Genomic DNA, 15,658 nt, shown 5'->3' with positions numbered 1-15,658 from the left:
GCCGTCAAACCGACGCTGATGGTGCAAAATCGATTTTTGTGGGACGTTACATGATGGTGCAAAATGTTTTGAAATTGTAACTTAATAGTACAAAATGTTTTACGTAAGTTACATGATGGTGCAAAATTTACAGATCTTATAAAGGACGACTTGACGGTGTCAATGGCGAAATGACGATTTGTAATATACTGAAACAACTTTGAAACATTTTGTATCATCAAGTAGCAAAATTTTTTTTTATACTATATTGAAATATTCATAAAACTTTTTGAACCACCAGTGCAATTTACCTACCCTATTTATTTTGCTAGAACAATTTGAAGAAGGTTTCAATTGTGCCATTATTAACCAGCTTAACTTTCATTCTGAAACAACGTACAATGCATGAAGGCCGACGGTCCATTTTCTGAAACCTGTCCATCGAAATTTAAAAATATCTGTTAAAGAAAAAAAAAGGGAAAGTACAAGACGAACCTTACAGTTCGAGCTTGATAATGTATGGGTCCCAAGAACAGCGTTCAAAAGATTATATCATATTTCCTACTTTCTAGATAGGAAGTGAATCAATAAATCATATAAAATAATAGTTTGTGCCCTTCTTTTATTTTTATTTTATTTTGTCCTCAAATGAAGTATGACTGATTTCTACCATTCGAGAGCGAGCGTCTTACCCGAATGAAGCAATAGTTGATTTGAAAAGAGATGGCACATTGTTTTAACTCAAAGATCCATGGACGGATTTCACTAAACAAGTATGTAGATTGACATATCATAGTTGTTGTTTGCAAGGATGAGTTAGCCGCCCTAGTACTGGATCCGAAAACAACAAACATTTACAAAGACCCGGTCCATGAATTAATCCACAACGAGAAATTTCTCTAAATCTTTACTATAGAAACAAGTAGTTTTATTTATGAGAATTCATTATAACAAGATGGAAAAAACAATCCAACTTCACAACCCATGTCCTAATATAATGGACAACCTGACTCGACCATGGTTTTGCTCGACTGCTAGCCGACTCTGATCATGCTGTTTGAATCTCATTCTCGGAGAAGTGATCCAATGCCAACATATGCTAGACCTTCCCTCCTAACTCGGATTCCGATCATTTTTTCAAAATGTCACATGCGTGATCAGGGTTTTCTTACGCGGATCGTGCAGTGTCTGATGCAAAATTGACACGGAAAGAGACGAGACCGACGGTGACGTGATGTCAGACCGTCACGATTTCGGCAACAAGAGTTCGAGGTATACATCTAAATGGAAAGCATCCTAACGCCCAAGGGTAATGAGAAATAAATTGACTTGTGAGTGACCCTTTACAAGAGAGAGGAGAGCAATGCACCGTAAAACCCTTTGAATTATTTGGAAGACAAAACCCCCCACCACCACCATCCCCAAACACCCCCACCCCCACCCCCAAAGAAAGAAAAGGAAGTAATGGGAAAGGGAAAGGGAAAGGGAAAGGAAAGCAACCCTGGCTCTCTCTCTCTCTCTCTCTCTCTCTCCTCTCTTCTCTGTGGGTGTGTCTGATTTTTGTATTGTATGATTACAACCCAGTCAAAAAAGGACCCATCAAGAACTGGGGGATTCAAAGTGGCAAAGAGAGAGAGGGGGGCAGCCCCAAAACGAATCCATAAGTAATTTGAAAGCTGACCCATCAATTCCAATACTTCCCCTCATGTCCCCTTCATCTCCCTTAAATCCCAAATATCCCTTCTTCCTCTTCCACTCCTCGCTCATTCACTCCCCACAAGCATAGCCCCAGCAGGAAGGTGAAGGAGGAGGAGATGCCGAGGCCGGGGCCGAGACCTTACGAGTGCGTGCGAAGGGCATGGCACAGCGAGAGGCACCAGCCAATCAGAGGTTCCATCATCCAGCAGATTTTCAGGTTCTTTGCTTGATGTTTCCTGATTGGTTCTGGTCTTGTTGTTGTTGGGTTCTCTTTTTTTTTTTTTTTCTTTGGTTCTGTTTTTTTGGACAATGATGTAATGTCCACCATGTGTTTGTTCAGGGTCGTCACTGAAGCTCACAGCTCAGCAACTAAGAAGAACAGAGAGTGGAAGGAGAAGCTCCCGGTCGTCGTCCTCCAAGCCGAGGAGATCATGTATTCCAAGGCCAATTCCGAGGTTGGGTTTTCTTCCTCTCGCAGCTGCTTCGTGTCGTCTATCACAATCCCGAGGTATCCGAGCCTCTTGCAGCATATAAAATTGATCAAGGATCATACTTTCCAGTACTTCGACTTGAACTTAACAGTGTCAATGGTGCATTCGAAGGGGGAGGTTGTCTGAGATTTTGACTCGGGCAATGGACTTTTGCCTTAGTCAAAGGTTTCACTTCCGTACTTTTTTTTAATGGACTCTGTTATTGGTAAGTTCAATTGGTCCTGACTAATCCTATCAAGTCGGATCGGCTCGCTAAGAGGTAAAACTTCCACAGTATAAATTTTTTAAATTCACAAGTACTCGAACTCGAAACTTTACATAAGCGAAATAAGCATCAAACCGTTTAAATTAATACTGCACTTTTTTAGTTGAGATATGATCCCAAGGTCCGGTCAAAAAAAGGCCTCGTGTTAATGTCTTATGGGACTAATCAAAAGTGTTAAGACAAAAGCACAGGGACTATGATGAGGCAATTATTATGTTTTTCTCCTTTTTATTACACGCAATTTTTTTTTTTGGCTTATGTTCATAGTTGGTTTTGTTTTATTAGGCTGAGTATTTGAACCTTGAAACTCTGTGGGAACGGGTGAATGATGTCGTTGACACGATAATCCGGCGGGACAAGAGCAGTGAAACGGGAGACCTCTTGCCTCCTTGTGTCGAAGGTATTTGTTTCGATCCATTCAAATGCACTTCAGATCTACGATAATGTACTTGCAGTATTGAGATCAGTAAGTTTCTGGTCTTCTTTTCAGCCGCTCTGAATTTGGGCTGTGTTCCAGTAAGAGCTTCGAGAAGCCAAAGGCACAATAACCCAAGAACCTACCTTACGCCAATAGGGCAAGACCCCCCTTCCACTCTCTTGCCGAACAAGCCCAACCAGCCGAGCCATCCACAAACCAAGGTTGCTTGTTGCAGTTACCCAGTTTTGTATGAGAATACTCGGTGCACATATAAACCGCAGAATGTAGAAACCAACTCCGCACCCATCTTGGGTTCTGCTTATCCCTTATACTATGGGAAACACCACCTTGCTGAGAAGTCCCATGTGGGTCCGGGAGTTCCCAAGAGACAAAGCTCCAAAGCTGTCCTTGTGGGCACTCCAGTAGGGACATCCATTGCTGAGAGACCTAGGGTTGGTTCCTTGAAATGCCTTCTGTCCCATGAGAAAACTTCGAACAGCAGCAAGGATGCGGAACCAGGTGACAGCTACAGGATGAGGGAATGTGACTTGTCCTTACGGTTGGGCCTGTCATACGAACCATGCGAGAGTAAGGAAAGGAGTTCAGGAGATGCTGGGTCGAGCAATTCACAGGAATTCAGTTTCTTTCCCAGGGAAAGCTACTACAATCAATCTCTGTTCAAATAACTCAATTCTAGTGTAGAGATCATCGGGTTTTCGGAGATTGAGCTCCCGCTCCATGCCCACAGGTTTAGGATCCGACGAGTTCCGTGTTTTGTAGTTATATATATATGACTTTTGGAAATGGAGAGATGCACTGAAAGTATATGAGCCCTTAATTCGATTTCATGTTTCCATTGGATAATTCAACTTGCAAATCAAGCTGGAAGAGCAGAAGGTTTGAGTGTATATATAACAGAACTTGGGAAGGCTTACTTTCTGAATTTTTCTTCCTTTAAAGAGCAAAGACAGATTTTCTAGTGAGATTCCATCTGATGTTTCTCGATGGCATCGAGAAATGAATATATATCACCACACTTCGTATGCAAAATGTCTGAAGAAACAAACTCGTTGGTGACACCATCAATTTTTTAATCACACTACATCCCACCTTCCTCTTCGCAGGGCCTGCACTCATTGAAGCTCTAGTCCTCACCACATCATCCCATTGATCAGCGCCCGCGTAAACCCCTGCCATGATCGAATAAACCTCTCCATCTTCCGGGTACAAATCCATCACTTTCTTTGCTGCTGCTTCTGCAACTTCGACATTCCCATACTTTCTGCATCCTCCAAGCAGTCCGCCCCATATAAAGATATCTTCATTTTCCAGCACTTTCCTTACCAAATCCATTGCTTCCTTCACCAGACCAACTCGTCCAAACAAATCCATCAGACAACCATAATGCTTCGGCTCTCGAGTAACCCCATATGCCGACTCCATTTCATCAGAAATCTGGCACACCTCGGTTACAAGACCCGAGTGGCTGCAACCTACTAGGACTCCCAGGACGGGTACCCCATCAGGTTCTACCCCACTATCTACCATTCTTGAAAAATAAGCTAGCAATCTTCGGCCTTGCCCGAGCATTGCCAGCCCAATTATCATGGCATTACAAGTAAGGAGATTTCTCCCTCCCGGGTTCGCTTTAAACACCTGGATGGCGGTTTGAAGGGATCCGCACTTGGCATAAAAGTCCACCAGTCCAGTGCAGAGGAAAGGGTTGACCGGAATATGGTTCCGAACAATGTAATCATGTATAATCCCCCCGATATCCATCTCACCCAACTGGGCACAGGCCGAGAGGGTGGAGACCAGCGCGACGTTATCGGGCCGAAGTTGGGTTTCCATCGTTCGGCAAAACAACTCGATCGCCTCCTGCACATCTTCCACTGCACGTATCCCGCAATGAGAGTGCCCCAAGTCGCTGAATCTCTCTCCGGCATCTCGTCGAACAGTCGACGGGCAGAAGCAATATCTCCCGACTTCACAAGCCCATCGATCATCGTATTATATGACACAACATCCTTAAGAGCACACTCATCGAACCAACATGGCCTGAAACCGAGTAAACGTGAATCAGAGAATTGATGATGAAAATATCGGGCAAGAACCCGAGCCTCAGGGCGAGGACGTGAACGGAATGAGACGAAGAGATGTCCCGAAGGAGACCGCAGGCCTTGAGGGCAAAAGGGAAAGAGTGGAAGTCAGGCGGGGCCGATCCCCTTCTAAGCATGTCAGCGAACAGGTGGAGGGCGCGAGCGGGGGAGGAGAGAAGCGTGGGGCCCTGACGCCGGTGTTGTAGCCAAAGGAGGAAGGTTCATCAATGGAATTGAAGAGGGAGGAGACATAGGCCGTCCATGGAGGAGGAGACGAGGTGGGGCCCGCGAGGAGGAGAGTGAAGGGGTAGAGGAGCTTGGGGAGAGTGAGATGCGGGTGGGAAGAGATTAAGCCATTGGTGATGGCTATGGCGTGGAGCCGGTACAGTTGCCTTAATGTTCTCATTCGGCTCGACAAGGTCGAGAAGGTTGATGGGCTTGTGATAATCATCAGCGTGATTTGATTGTATGCACGGTTTTATTCGAGTTTGGATAGAAGTAGTTCCGATGCAACATATGAGTCGAAAAATCAGCTCTCGAATTTGCACGGGGTCGAGGCGAATCGAGGAACATGGACATGCATCGCATAATATCTAGGGCTTGTTTGGTTTTAGGATAGTATTTTAGAATCACAATTCTAACTTAACTCTACCCACTACCAAACAAAATAACTCATACAAAGTCAAAGAGTGAGCCCCATTTATATCACTTTTTTCCACAACAAAACAACATAACTCATACAAAGTCAAAGGGTGGGCCCCATTTATTCCACTCAAAATCAAAATCAAAATCTGATTTTAAAATCCTACTATAAAACCAAACGCAACCCTAATGTTCTGGATGGACCGACAGTTTACGGAATTCCGGATCTTAGTAAATAATAAGGTGACCGTATCTATTCGCTTACATAGTATGTTTCTTCTAGCACGTGAGCCCGTCAATGGACGAGCGCGTACACTTTATTACAACACGATAATAACCAATTTTCAAATGCGACACCACACACTACAAAAACAAATTGACACATGATACCGGAAACTGAAAGATTCACTGTATATGGTTGAGTTGTCAGTCTGCTTCAATTGAGCAAGTGAAGCAGCAGGACCCCGGCAGGGAGAACTGCTGATGATAGGGCTCCGATCGCCAACAATGGGGCCGAGCTGCCGTCGTCGGTAGTGGAGGGTTCCGAGGACGTGACGTTAATCGCTAGCTTCTGTCCTCCCTCACAGTGGGAGTCGACTGTGCAGATGAAGTAGTACATCCCGCTCGCGTTCGAGGGGAGAGTGTATGTGAATGCGGAGCCGCCGATGAAGTAGGAGCTGACCTTGGTGCAGTTTTCATAATCTTCCTTTGATACAATGGCCACGTTGTGGGAACCATTCCATACGAATTCTGCATATGATCGATGAGCATGTCTCAGCATAATTTAAATAAATAATAATAATAATCTGATGACATAAACGAAAGTCGAAGAACATTTACTATCCTTGATCTATATAGTCAGATTAAGTACTGAACAGACAGTGCAGATGGCTCAAGACATTGGCCAGGAAAAGGAAAAATAAGAGTTTTTTCGAAACCGAAAGGGAACTAAAAACTTACTCAAACTATCAACGCCCTCGAAGGTTTTACCAGCGGCCCAATCGTTGTAGAATCCCTCGGTAATATTAGGAGGACCTGTCCAGCCCATGCTATCACCCACGGTGTAGTCAGTAGCCATAGTAGTTCTTGTCGAAGCCAGCGCAAATAAGACCAACAATCCGGCCATCGACACAACTCCTTGACGACCCATCATCTTCGTGTTTGTGTTCGCGTTCAGTACAGTTGCTCGGATTCAAGTTGCCCCGGTCTTCGAGATAGCTATATCTTGCCTTGTAAGGGGCGAGAATGATCTTGGATTTGTAAATGGAAATGAAATGTACGTGGTGAAACAAGTTCTTGAGATATGCTCGAGGATAGTGCACGCGTTGGCTATTTATAGATTTATGGAGAGGGTGATAATAGAAAGGAAGAATGGGTAAGAGCGATAAAAGTTGATAGGGAATATTATATTTTACCGTTTTACTAACAGAATTTACGGGTCTCGATTTGATTGTCGATAGGGAACAAAGTCTCAGACCAGTCGCCTTACACATCCAATGTTTGAATATTGTGCCTCCTTTTTAGATCATATTTGGGCAATTGATGCTGAAATCGTTATGTTTGGGTTTCGGGTTTAGGATAGGGATTGGAATGGGATGAGTTGGGACTTAAAATCCCAATAGATATTTTATGTCCCAATTTAATGTTTGGGGCAGTATTCAGATTTGGAATTGGAATATTAGACCGAAATGACAAATATTTCCTTAAATTATATTTTTTTAAAAAAATTTAAAAATTCAAAAATCTAAAAAAATGAGGAGACCAAACTGTTTACCAGCGTCGACAATGGTGGCCCGATTCCTACCACCACCATCCCGGTGAGGTCACCAACGTACCTCGATTGGCTCGATCATGGCCGGAATAGGGCCACACAAAACATAGCTAGGATGAATTGCTTAATGTTATATCCCGACATATCTCAAACCCAATCCCAGTCCCGTCGTCACCAAACATAAGATTAGGATTTTAGAAATCATATCCACCCTCTAATCTGGTCTACTAAACGTGCACTATTCACAGGATTTTAGACTTATGTAGACTATGTTTTGTATATTTTGATACATGATTCTCTATCATTCAATTAATCAAGGGGCAGCTACGTACAAGCGAGAAATTGACTGGATCATAGAATTAGGCTGTTTCGAATACGAAAATGTGACTTGAAGCATATATCCCGTAAAATTGAATGGTTAAGAAAAGGTCTTAGTCCTTATTTCTTATTCGTTCTAAGTGAATTGGTATACGTTACGTTACGTATACAATACATGCATCCTAACCTATGAGCAGCCGTAATTATTGAAGTCTCCTGAATTGAATGACTAATTCCTTTTTTATCTGTATATCTATCTATATGGCCGATCCATTAGACTCTTTTATTAGTTAATTGTTTGAATCATTGATTATTAACTGTTTGAATTATTGATTTTCAACAAGACAAATGAAGCCATACTCACAGATGTCGACAGCTAGCACGTCAATGGTCGCACGTCTCTGCTATAATGATTGCTAATCCCTAATGCTAATTAATCTCTATGAAAACATATGGAAAGGTCAAGGAAAAGTCCAATATATTAGCTAGCACATGTGCGTTTTATTGAGAGTTTCTACGATATCACTCCGGTGCAATATCAGAAATGCAATCACCCTTGAATAATGCTTCTTATTATTTAACAATGAGGTGTAGTTCAATTGGTAAGGCGCTACTATTCCAAGCATTGAGTCGGGGGTATGAGTCTCCTTGGAGACTTGGGAGCAAATAAAGGAGGAAGGTCCAACTATTTACTGTTGAAACCGCTTGCGCTAGTAGTACTCTGATTATAGACTTGTGGATATGTAATGTTCCTCTGATATCTCATTGGGGTCGCAGTGATGAGTCAAGATCCTCGAGTTTTGGTGTAGTTATGGCTCAAATCGGGCATTCCACGGCGGGATTTGGACCCATATAGTTACGCCATATGGGGATTGCTACGCTGGTCGCCCCGACTATTTAGGAAAAAAAAAAACTTCTTATTATCTATGAGTGGAAAGCCATCACAATCCAACCGTGAATGGCACCTTAGAAGCCCAAATCGAGCGGTACCATAGAATTTTGCCATGTTTTATTACTTGGAACAAAATCAATGAATCGGTCCCAACATTTTGTTACCTTATGATCGATTCTCATAACGGCAGACCCTCAATGACTTGAACAATTTCATGATCGATAGTTCTCTGGTGGGAACATGATAAACAAATTGGGATCCTTCGCCGATTAATGGATGATACTCTTTGACGCCCTGTATACTCGGAACAATTCATGAAATCGAGATTATCGAGCGAGATTATTGCCTAAAACAAAGTTATTAGATGACATAACGCCGAGGGAAAGGTGTCCACGTCTCAAACCCTATTCAGTTAACAATTAATTATTCCTGTTGGAGATATAATTATGTTATTTTTATCAAACAATATAACAAATAAATATATCAGTTTAGATTTGGGTTCGTAGGTATTATACATTTTATATCAGAAAAATTCTTATCCATAAGGCAAATGTCATTAGAAATTTTTGTTTCTTAAAATTATCCTACCCGTGTAGTGGGGCCACACCCTTAGTTTCTTGCAATTGTACAAAGTACAAACTGCCAAAATTCGATATTTGATATATAGTAATTAATTAATGAAACTGTTATCGCTCCTTACAAGTATACCCTTATTGGAATTCTCTCCTGCGGCTTCCCTGGATATCACGAAAAAGTAGAATTCGATATGGATTTACCAATTGGACAGAGGATTTCCCTTCTTAATTTTTCATTGGGTCGATATAAAATTGTTGAAGGAGATCGAGAATTAGGATTAGGGCGAATGATGAATTATTCTAATTGAATTGTGCCTGAATGGAGTGTTTGTCACATTTTTTTTTGGAATTATATATCCCTCTGAATATGTCGTATTCTTTATGTTCTTGTAATTATTTTCTTGGACATTTTCTCTCTTGTACTTGTCTTTTGTTGTGCAATGGATCTTTGTTAATTTTTTGTTTTTTGCTAATACGGAAGGTCCAGACTTTGCATGATTAATTCCCGGAACTCCGACCCCCGGCGATACACGGAGCGAATAATCACGTCAAATACGCTCCGGTGACTCTAATGAATTTCGAATCTGGGATCGGGTGGATATTTGAACTCCTTTTTAACAACTAAGACAAATTCATTGGAGTTTGAAATTTTGTTAACTTGCTGAAAAAAAAAACTATATAGTAATTGAGCTCCTCCTTTTTTTTTTTTTTCTTTTTCTCTTTTCAGATCTTTGTTAACTTGCGAAAAAAGAAGAAGCTATATAGTAATTAATTAATTAATGTCTCCTACTGTTTTCCAAAAATATAAAACAATAAAAAACTCTTATTGTTGGATACGGACGAAGTTTACATGCCCTATATGCTTCTAAACCATGAGCTAATCACTTTATTATTGCAATACATATATGAGATGAATCAATCTACAAAAACACGATAACTCTAACAGCTGATCATCTTCAGTTGATCAAATGATATAAAACTCCGGTGCAGAGAATCGCCCATGAGGCTCCCATTGTCAGCGAGGCCGAGCTTCCATTATCATTTGTGGGGGTCTCCGAGGATGTGACATTTATGGCCAGCTTCTGTCCTCCGGCGCAGTGAGAGTCGATGGTACAGATGAAGTAATACATCCCACTTGCATTCGAGGGGAGCTTGTACTGGAACGCCTCGCCCCCAGAGAAAACTGAGATGATTTGTGTGCAGTTATCGTATTCTTCCTTTGTTACGAAGGCCACGTTGTGGGTTCCATTCCATACGAATTCTGCATTTGAGGGTTCAGGTAATAAGTAAGGAATAAACATATGACATCCCGCAGAATATAATTAACAAATAAAAGGAAAATAAAAATAATTAATTAAATAGTAATGTGCCTACTTAAACTGTCACCACCCTTGAAGGTCTTATTAGCAGCCCAGTCATCATAAAACCCTTGAGTAATGTTGGGTGAAGCCGTCCAGCCTTGGCTGTCACCGACTGTGTACACTGTTGCCTCCGCGATTCCGACTAAGGCCAATATGACCATAATCGAGCAAGTGATTGGAACCATGACTTCACGACCCATCTTCATGCTTGAATATGTGCTCACAGGTCGTCCCAGCCTGGATGACGATATACGGGCTTTCCTCGATATTTGAATCAGAAGGAGATGGTTACTTCTAATGCAGCTTTTGTGTGTTTTGAGTGGTTTGTGAGATGATAGATTGAAATGACGGCATGACACGGGTATATATATATATATATATATAGGAAGAGGGAGAGAGAGAGAGGGTATGAAGGGGAAGAAGATAAGAGTGAAGGTGGCAGAGATTTATTCATCGACCGTAATCTAAGACCTTTCCGGGTCCAAATCAAATTCACTAATAATTTAGAATCATTCAGAAATATCTTTCTCCCTTCTTTTATTTGGTGATTAGATGATTAGATCATAAAGTTTCAATCTATTGAACGAAATTAATTCTTACACAAATGACGATTTGATTCTGATTATGAAATACTTTTAGTGAACGAGAGTATCTACATGGGTTTTTATTACAGTATAAGGAGTGTGTAAAATTCTCATTTAGGTTTACACAGATTTGAGCCTATCTGTAACTCAAAGGTTTAAGTTAATAAGTTACTGAACCTAAGTCTCATATAAGTACGTGGCAATGTGTGGTCCAACATGTGTCACATGCCCTTAAACTCCCGCCCTTAACAACTGACCACGAGTCGGACATCCTCTTCCGTACTCGGACAAGAGGGGACAAATACCAAATTAGCCTCGAGCTCTACGTTCAGGCCTAACTAGAGGTGCACCTTTTTAGCTACATCGAAACTGGATCGGACCACTCTTGGGTCTGATTAACATGAGGCGCACTCTTGGCTAGTTTGAAACAGAAACGGTATAAGCCCACACGAGCGCGCGGAAGTATAATCGGCTTTGATACCATGTAAAAGTCTTACTTGGGCCAACAAATTTGAGTCCATCTACAACTCAAAAATTTAAGCTAATAGGTTGTTAGACCCAAATCTCATATAAGTTTGTGATTTCTTTCTCAATTTTTCATGTGAAATAATATATCTCAACAGAGCGCGTATAACCTGATGGGAAAAAGACATTTTAAATCCTAAGACCGGGTCCATGGGGGTCATCTGTGATATATAATTGTCTTCGAGGATTCAAAATTCTCGAGGAAAAGTAAAAACAAAAGGTTGCGGCGTTTTTCTGTTTAATAAACGTGGCGAAAAGTTGAACGACAAAGGATAATTCCGTGAAGTCCCTTCCATCATTATCGATTCCGTACACAATTGTATTGTCTCTGTTTTAGGGGAAAAGTAAACGATGCCCATCTATTATATATGTTTTTCTTTTTTTCTCCTACATTTTAGATTAGGCATATATATATATGTATGTATATGTATATCTACCCTTAATTCGTTGGACTAAATTGAAGAAGGGGTTAATTTTTATGAAAGAGGGTATCGCGTGCCCCTCGCCTCGCTTAGTAATTAAGAGGTTCCATGATCGATATTTAGGTGAGATTATCCATACTCAGTTATTAGATATTTAGAATTTATATTTAATTGTACTAAGTCATGAACCTCTCTTATAATCGAAAATAAATTATTAACTTCTTTATATGGTGATGATAGAGTGAATAAGTCGTGATCAATCATTATGGATAAGGACCGATTGTGGAGTTTATAATTGATTACGAGAGTCGGAAATTCATAACCTATATTTCAGTTGGATTTCCTTGAGTTTCTCTCGAATGGCTGCTCCTAGTCCGATATACCATGAGCCGTTGAATATTGATGGCCAGAAGATGGCTAAACCATCGAAAGAAGTCTCAGAGATAGGTCAGATTCAAAGGGGAGCATACCCTTGTGGGTCGATTTATCGGCACAGCCCCAGATTACAAAAGAGTTGCTGGAACTGTTAAATAGGCTTCGAGGAAGAAAAGGTGTTGTCCGAGTCTCCACAGGGGGCAAGATCTTCTTGTTCCAATTTCCCAATGCTAATTCTCTCCGGTGGGCGCTTGAGTTTGGCCCTTGGCGCGTCGATCATAAGCCGCTCCTTCTTCAAGAATGGAGTCCAGAGATGTCGCTGGAGAAAATTAATCTGACCCGTATCCCAGTGTAGATCATTCTTCGTAATATACCTTTGTGGTTCTATCATGGAATGGGAATTAGTTATATTGCTAGCTTTTGTTGGGAAGCCTCTTTATATGGACAATGCCGTGGCCTCTCAATTGCATCTTGATTATGCAAAAGTCTGTGTTGGGATGGATGTTGACGATGAGCTTTTGGATGTGGTTCCATTAGCTATAGCTGATAATTACTGGGTTGATGTTTGCGTGGATTATCCCTGGTATCCATATAAATGTGAGAAGTGTAAGGTTTTTGGTCGTGATTGTGCCAAGAAGAGAACAACTCGAAGGAAGCATAATTTGAGTGGTTGTAGGCTGCTTCGGTTGGACCTGCTACCGTTGAAGAGCCTCAAAAACATGCTGATGCTGAACAATTTCCTTTGTACGGAGCAAGAAGTAAAATGCCCTCTCCCGTGGTCCATGGAACCATGCAGTAGAAAGGAGATGATCCACAGTGAGCAAAAAGTCGTGACTGCTTCTAATATGGAAAACAGCTCCCCCATGGATGCCTCGACCAAGGGGGAAAGAAAATAAATGCTTGGCAAGGGTAAGGCAGAGGCGGATGAAGTTGCGACGGGAGTCTTGCAAGCAATTACCAACCATGTAGCTGAATCAGGGACGGTGGATCTTGGTTTTAAGGTTATAGAAGGGAAGAAGAAATCTAGAACGAATATGAGCAAGGGTCAGGACAAACAGTCCCATCCTCTTGATCCTCCATGATCATATCAGCATGGAATGTCGGGGACTGAATGATCCCCTGAAACAAAGAACCTTAATGGCTCATATGAGAAATAATAAAGTGAATATCATAGGAATTCTTGAAACCAAAGTTAAGCAACAGAATATTCAGAACGTTGTTAGTGGTTGGAAGAATTATAAGTGGACTTCTAACCATTCTCACGCTGAAAATGGCAGAATCTGTTTGTTGTGGAAGCCTTCATTTGATCTGGTCGTACTCTCCATGTCAGACCAATTTATTCATTGCAGAACTAATTGTCCAACTATCAGTTCCTCAATCTTCTTCCCTTTCATCTATGCATCCAACTCTCCATCAACTCTCAAATGGATAGAAGGAAGCTCTGGGGTAATTTACACGGTTTAAGTTCTTCATTTTCTGGAGTTTGGGCTGTTCTTGGCGATTTTAACTCGGTTTGTAATCCAGAGGAAATTTATCTTCCCGGAAAAGGTTGCTGAAAGGGACTCAAGCATGGTGGAGTTAGGAGATTGTTTTCATGAGCAAGAGTGGATAAGAATATCAATAAATGACTAACAGGGTTTACCTTCAACAGTATACACTCTTTGTCTATCAACCTGCATATAACAACAATAGCGTAATAAGCAGAAATCGTAAGGAACTGCATCTTAAACAACTGAGGAGTCTCATGTGCAAATCTTTATACTAGATGACTAGTTAAGAGTGTAGGAGGTATCAATAAATGAGAGATGGGTTTTACCTTCGACAGTATATACCCTTTATCAATCTGCATAGAACAACAATAGAGTAGTAAGTAGAAATCGTCACGAATTGCATCTCAAACAACTGAGGCATCTCATGTGGCAAATCTTTATACTAGATGACTAGATGACATTTGCTAAGGATGAAATAGACGATCTCACATTGTGATTCTTGCACCAATTGAGAAGAGGGAACTACAAAACAGTAATAAGAGAAAAGTGGAAAAAAAACTGATCACAGCACTGTCTAGAGTGGCTACTAATGTTTGTTTGAGCAAATGCAGAACGAATGTCGAGAAGGAGAGCGGCAAGATTTTACTTTTATGAGGAAATCAAACCTGATAGAGTTCACTCATCCTCCTGCAAAACGGATCTCCACTTAAAGCTGCTTTCTTTAGTAACTTGTATTCCATCAGATAACCCCAAGCAAGTAAACCTGAGCTGAATGCATAAATCTCCTACCTACAGATGAAACCTTTCAAGTAATCCCTCCATGGCCTGTGTCCTGATCTGAATACTTTTGAGATACAATCCATCCTCACCACATACTTCACCAGTGTGACATCATTCATTAATGACAGCCCCGAAAGGAAAATATAGAACTCTAACCTTACCAATGGTTGAAATAAATGGCCACTCTGCAGCCAATTCATCCATACAAGTTTTTACAGATTTCATTACCAAAAGCCTCTTGGAGTTCTCTTGCATTCTTGACCAAGCTAGCAGCCATTGCCATAAATTCGTCGATTTCATTCTACCTTTTGGAAATTAAACCATTGTCAATCGAATTTACCAAAAAGCATGTAAAAAAAAATTAGACAAACTTATAATGCATATAGTGGCATAAAGTAAGGTTCCGATCCTGATGCCAAAAATTCTGCAAATTAAAGAGTACCATCCACTGAGGTTCCGATCCTGATGCCAAAAATTCTGCAAATTAAAGAGTACCATCCACTGATTCGAAGGAAGCTAGAGAAATCGCTTATCCAGTATGCTCATTTAGATAGAGATAGACTTACGTGAAGCTGAGATTCCGAGGATCGAAGGGACGGAGCTCCATCGGATGCAGTAGCAGTAAGCTGAGATGCTTGATCACGTACAGGAAGTTCTCTCAGGTACTTGAACCTATCTCTGGAAAATCACAGTAGCAGAAATCTAAGCGATCTCAGGAGAATCGCAATAGCAGAAATCACGTTCTTGCATAATTTCTTTTTTATTCTTGGTCATATTTTGATTTTGATTTTTTGCTTGAAAGATAACGAGGATTCATTCCATGACAAAAGGCCAGTAAATATTCTGATCACTTCGCACGTTCAAAAGTAGTTCAGGTTTGGACATGAAGCGTGCCTAAACTTGATTACGTATGAATGAATTGTTGATGAGTTTGACCTTCCTACCCCGATGCAGCCTTCATGCTTAGTTTGGC

At 41.1% G+C, this 15,658-nt stretch overlaps 4 protein-coding genes across 4 annotated transcripts; 1 reads left to right on the top strand and 3 right to left on the bottom strand.

The window, feature by feature from the left end:
• Positions 1 to 1,426: 1,426 nt before the first annotated feature.
• Positions 1,427 to 3,705, top strand: LOC116200893. The gene is made up of 4 exons (XM_031531853.1): positions 1,427 to 1,894; positions 2,018 to 2,132; positions 2,719 to 2,833; positions 2,924 to 3,705. The coding sequence occupies exons 1-4, from the start codon at positions 1,794 to 1,796 to the stop codon at positions 3,535 to 3,537; spliced, it is 945 nt and encodes a 314-aa protein (XP_031387713.1). The 5' UTR covers positions 1,427 to 1,793; the 3' UTR covers positions 3,538 to 3,705.
• Positions 3,706 to 3,763: 58 nt separating this feature from the next.
• Positions 3,764 to 5,515, bottom strand: LOC116200891 (pentatricopeptide repeat-containing protein At5g61800-like). Its single transcript, XM_031531852.1, is given in 4 exon segments — positions 3,764 to 4,731; positions 4,734 to 4,901; positions 4,904 to 5,137; positions 5,140 to 5,515. Coding segments are annotated over 4 exon segments (1,590 nt in total). The 5' UTR covers positions 5,402 to 5,515; the 3' UTR covers positions 3,764 to 3,805.
• Positions 5,516 to 5,685: 170 nt separating this feature from the next.
• On the bottom strand, positions 5,686 to 6,898 carry LOC116200894 (umecyanin-like). Its single transcript, XM_031531854.1, has 2 exons — positions 6,553 to 6,898; positions 5,686 to 6,342 (listed from the first exon to the last, which is right to left on the bottom strand). The coding sequence occupies exons 1-2, from the start codon at positions 6,743 to 6,745 to the stop codon at positions 6,029 to 6,031; spliced, it is 507 nt and encodes a 168-aa protein (XP_031387714.1). The 5' UTR covers positions 6,746 to 6,898; the 3' UTR covers positions 5,686 to 6,028.
• Positions 6,899 to 9,951: 3,053 nt separating this feature from the next.
• LOC116200895 (stellacyanin-like) lies at positions 9,952 to 10,868 on the bottom strand. Its single transcript, XM_031531855.1, has 2 exons — positions 10,523 to 10,868; positions 9,952 to 10,409 (listed from the first exon to the last, which is right to left on the bottom strand). The coding sequence occupies exons 1-2, from the start codon at positions 10,713 to 10,715 to the stop codon at positions 10,105 to 10,107; spliced, it is 498 nt and encodes a 165-aa protein (XP_031387715.1). The 5' UTR covers positions 10,716 to 10,868; the 3' UTR covers positions 9,952 to 10,104.
• Positions 10,869 to 15,658: the final 4,790 nt, after the last annotated feature.

The sequence above is a fragment of the Punica granatum genome, chromosome 3, assembly GCF_007655135.1.
Source record: "Punica granatum isolate Tunisia-2019 chromosome 3, ASM765513v2, whole genome shotgun sequence".
NCBI lineage: Eukaryota > Viridiplantae > Streptophyta > Magnoliopsida > Myrtales > Lythraceae > Punica > Punica granatum.
This window is presented reverse-complemented; position numbering and strand designations above follow the sequence as displayed.

Bases quoted from the DNA above. Each gene is read 5' to 3' on its own strand.
- LOC116200895 (XM_031531855.1), bottom strand. From the start codon at position 10,715: ATGAAGATGGGTCGTGAAGTCATGGTTCCAATCACTTGCTCGATTATG. The intron at 10,410-10,522 runs GTAGGCACATTA...CCTCAAATGCAG, and splicing joins CAAGGGTGGTGACAGTTTAA to AATTCGTATGGAATGGAACC.
- LOC116200893 (XM_031531853.1), top strand. From the start codon at position 1,794: ATGCCGAGGCCGGGGCCGAGACCTTACGAGTGCGTGCGAAGGGCATGG. The intron at 2,133-2,718 runs GTTGGGTTTTCT...TTGTTTTATTAG, and splicing joins ATTCCAAGGCCAATTCCGAG to GCTGAGTATTTGAACCTTGA. The intron at 2,834-2,923 runs GTATTTGTTTCG...TCTTCTTTTCAG, and splicing joins CTTGCCTCCTTGTGTCGAAG to CCGCTCTGAATTTGGGCTGT.
- LOC116200894 (XM_031531854.1), bottom strand. From the start codon at position 6,745: ATGATGGGTCGTCAAGGAGTTGTGTCGATGGCCGGATTGTTGGTCTTA. The intron at 6,343-6,552 runs GTAAGTTTTTAG...GATCATATGCAG, and splicing joins CGAGGGCGTTGATAGTTTGA to AATTCGTATGGAATGGTTCC.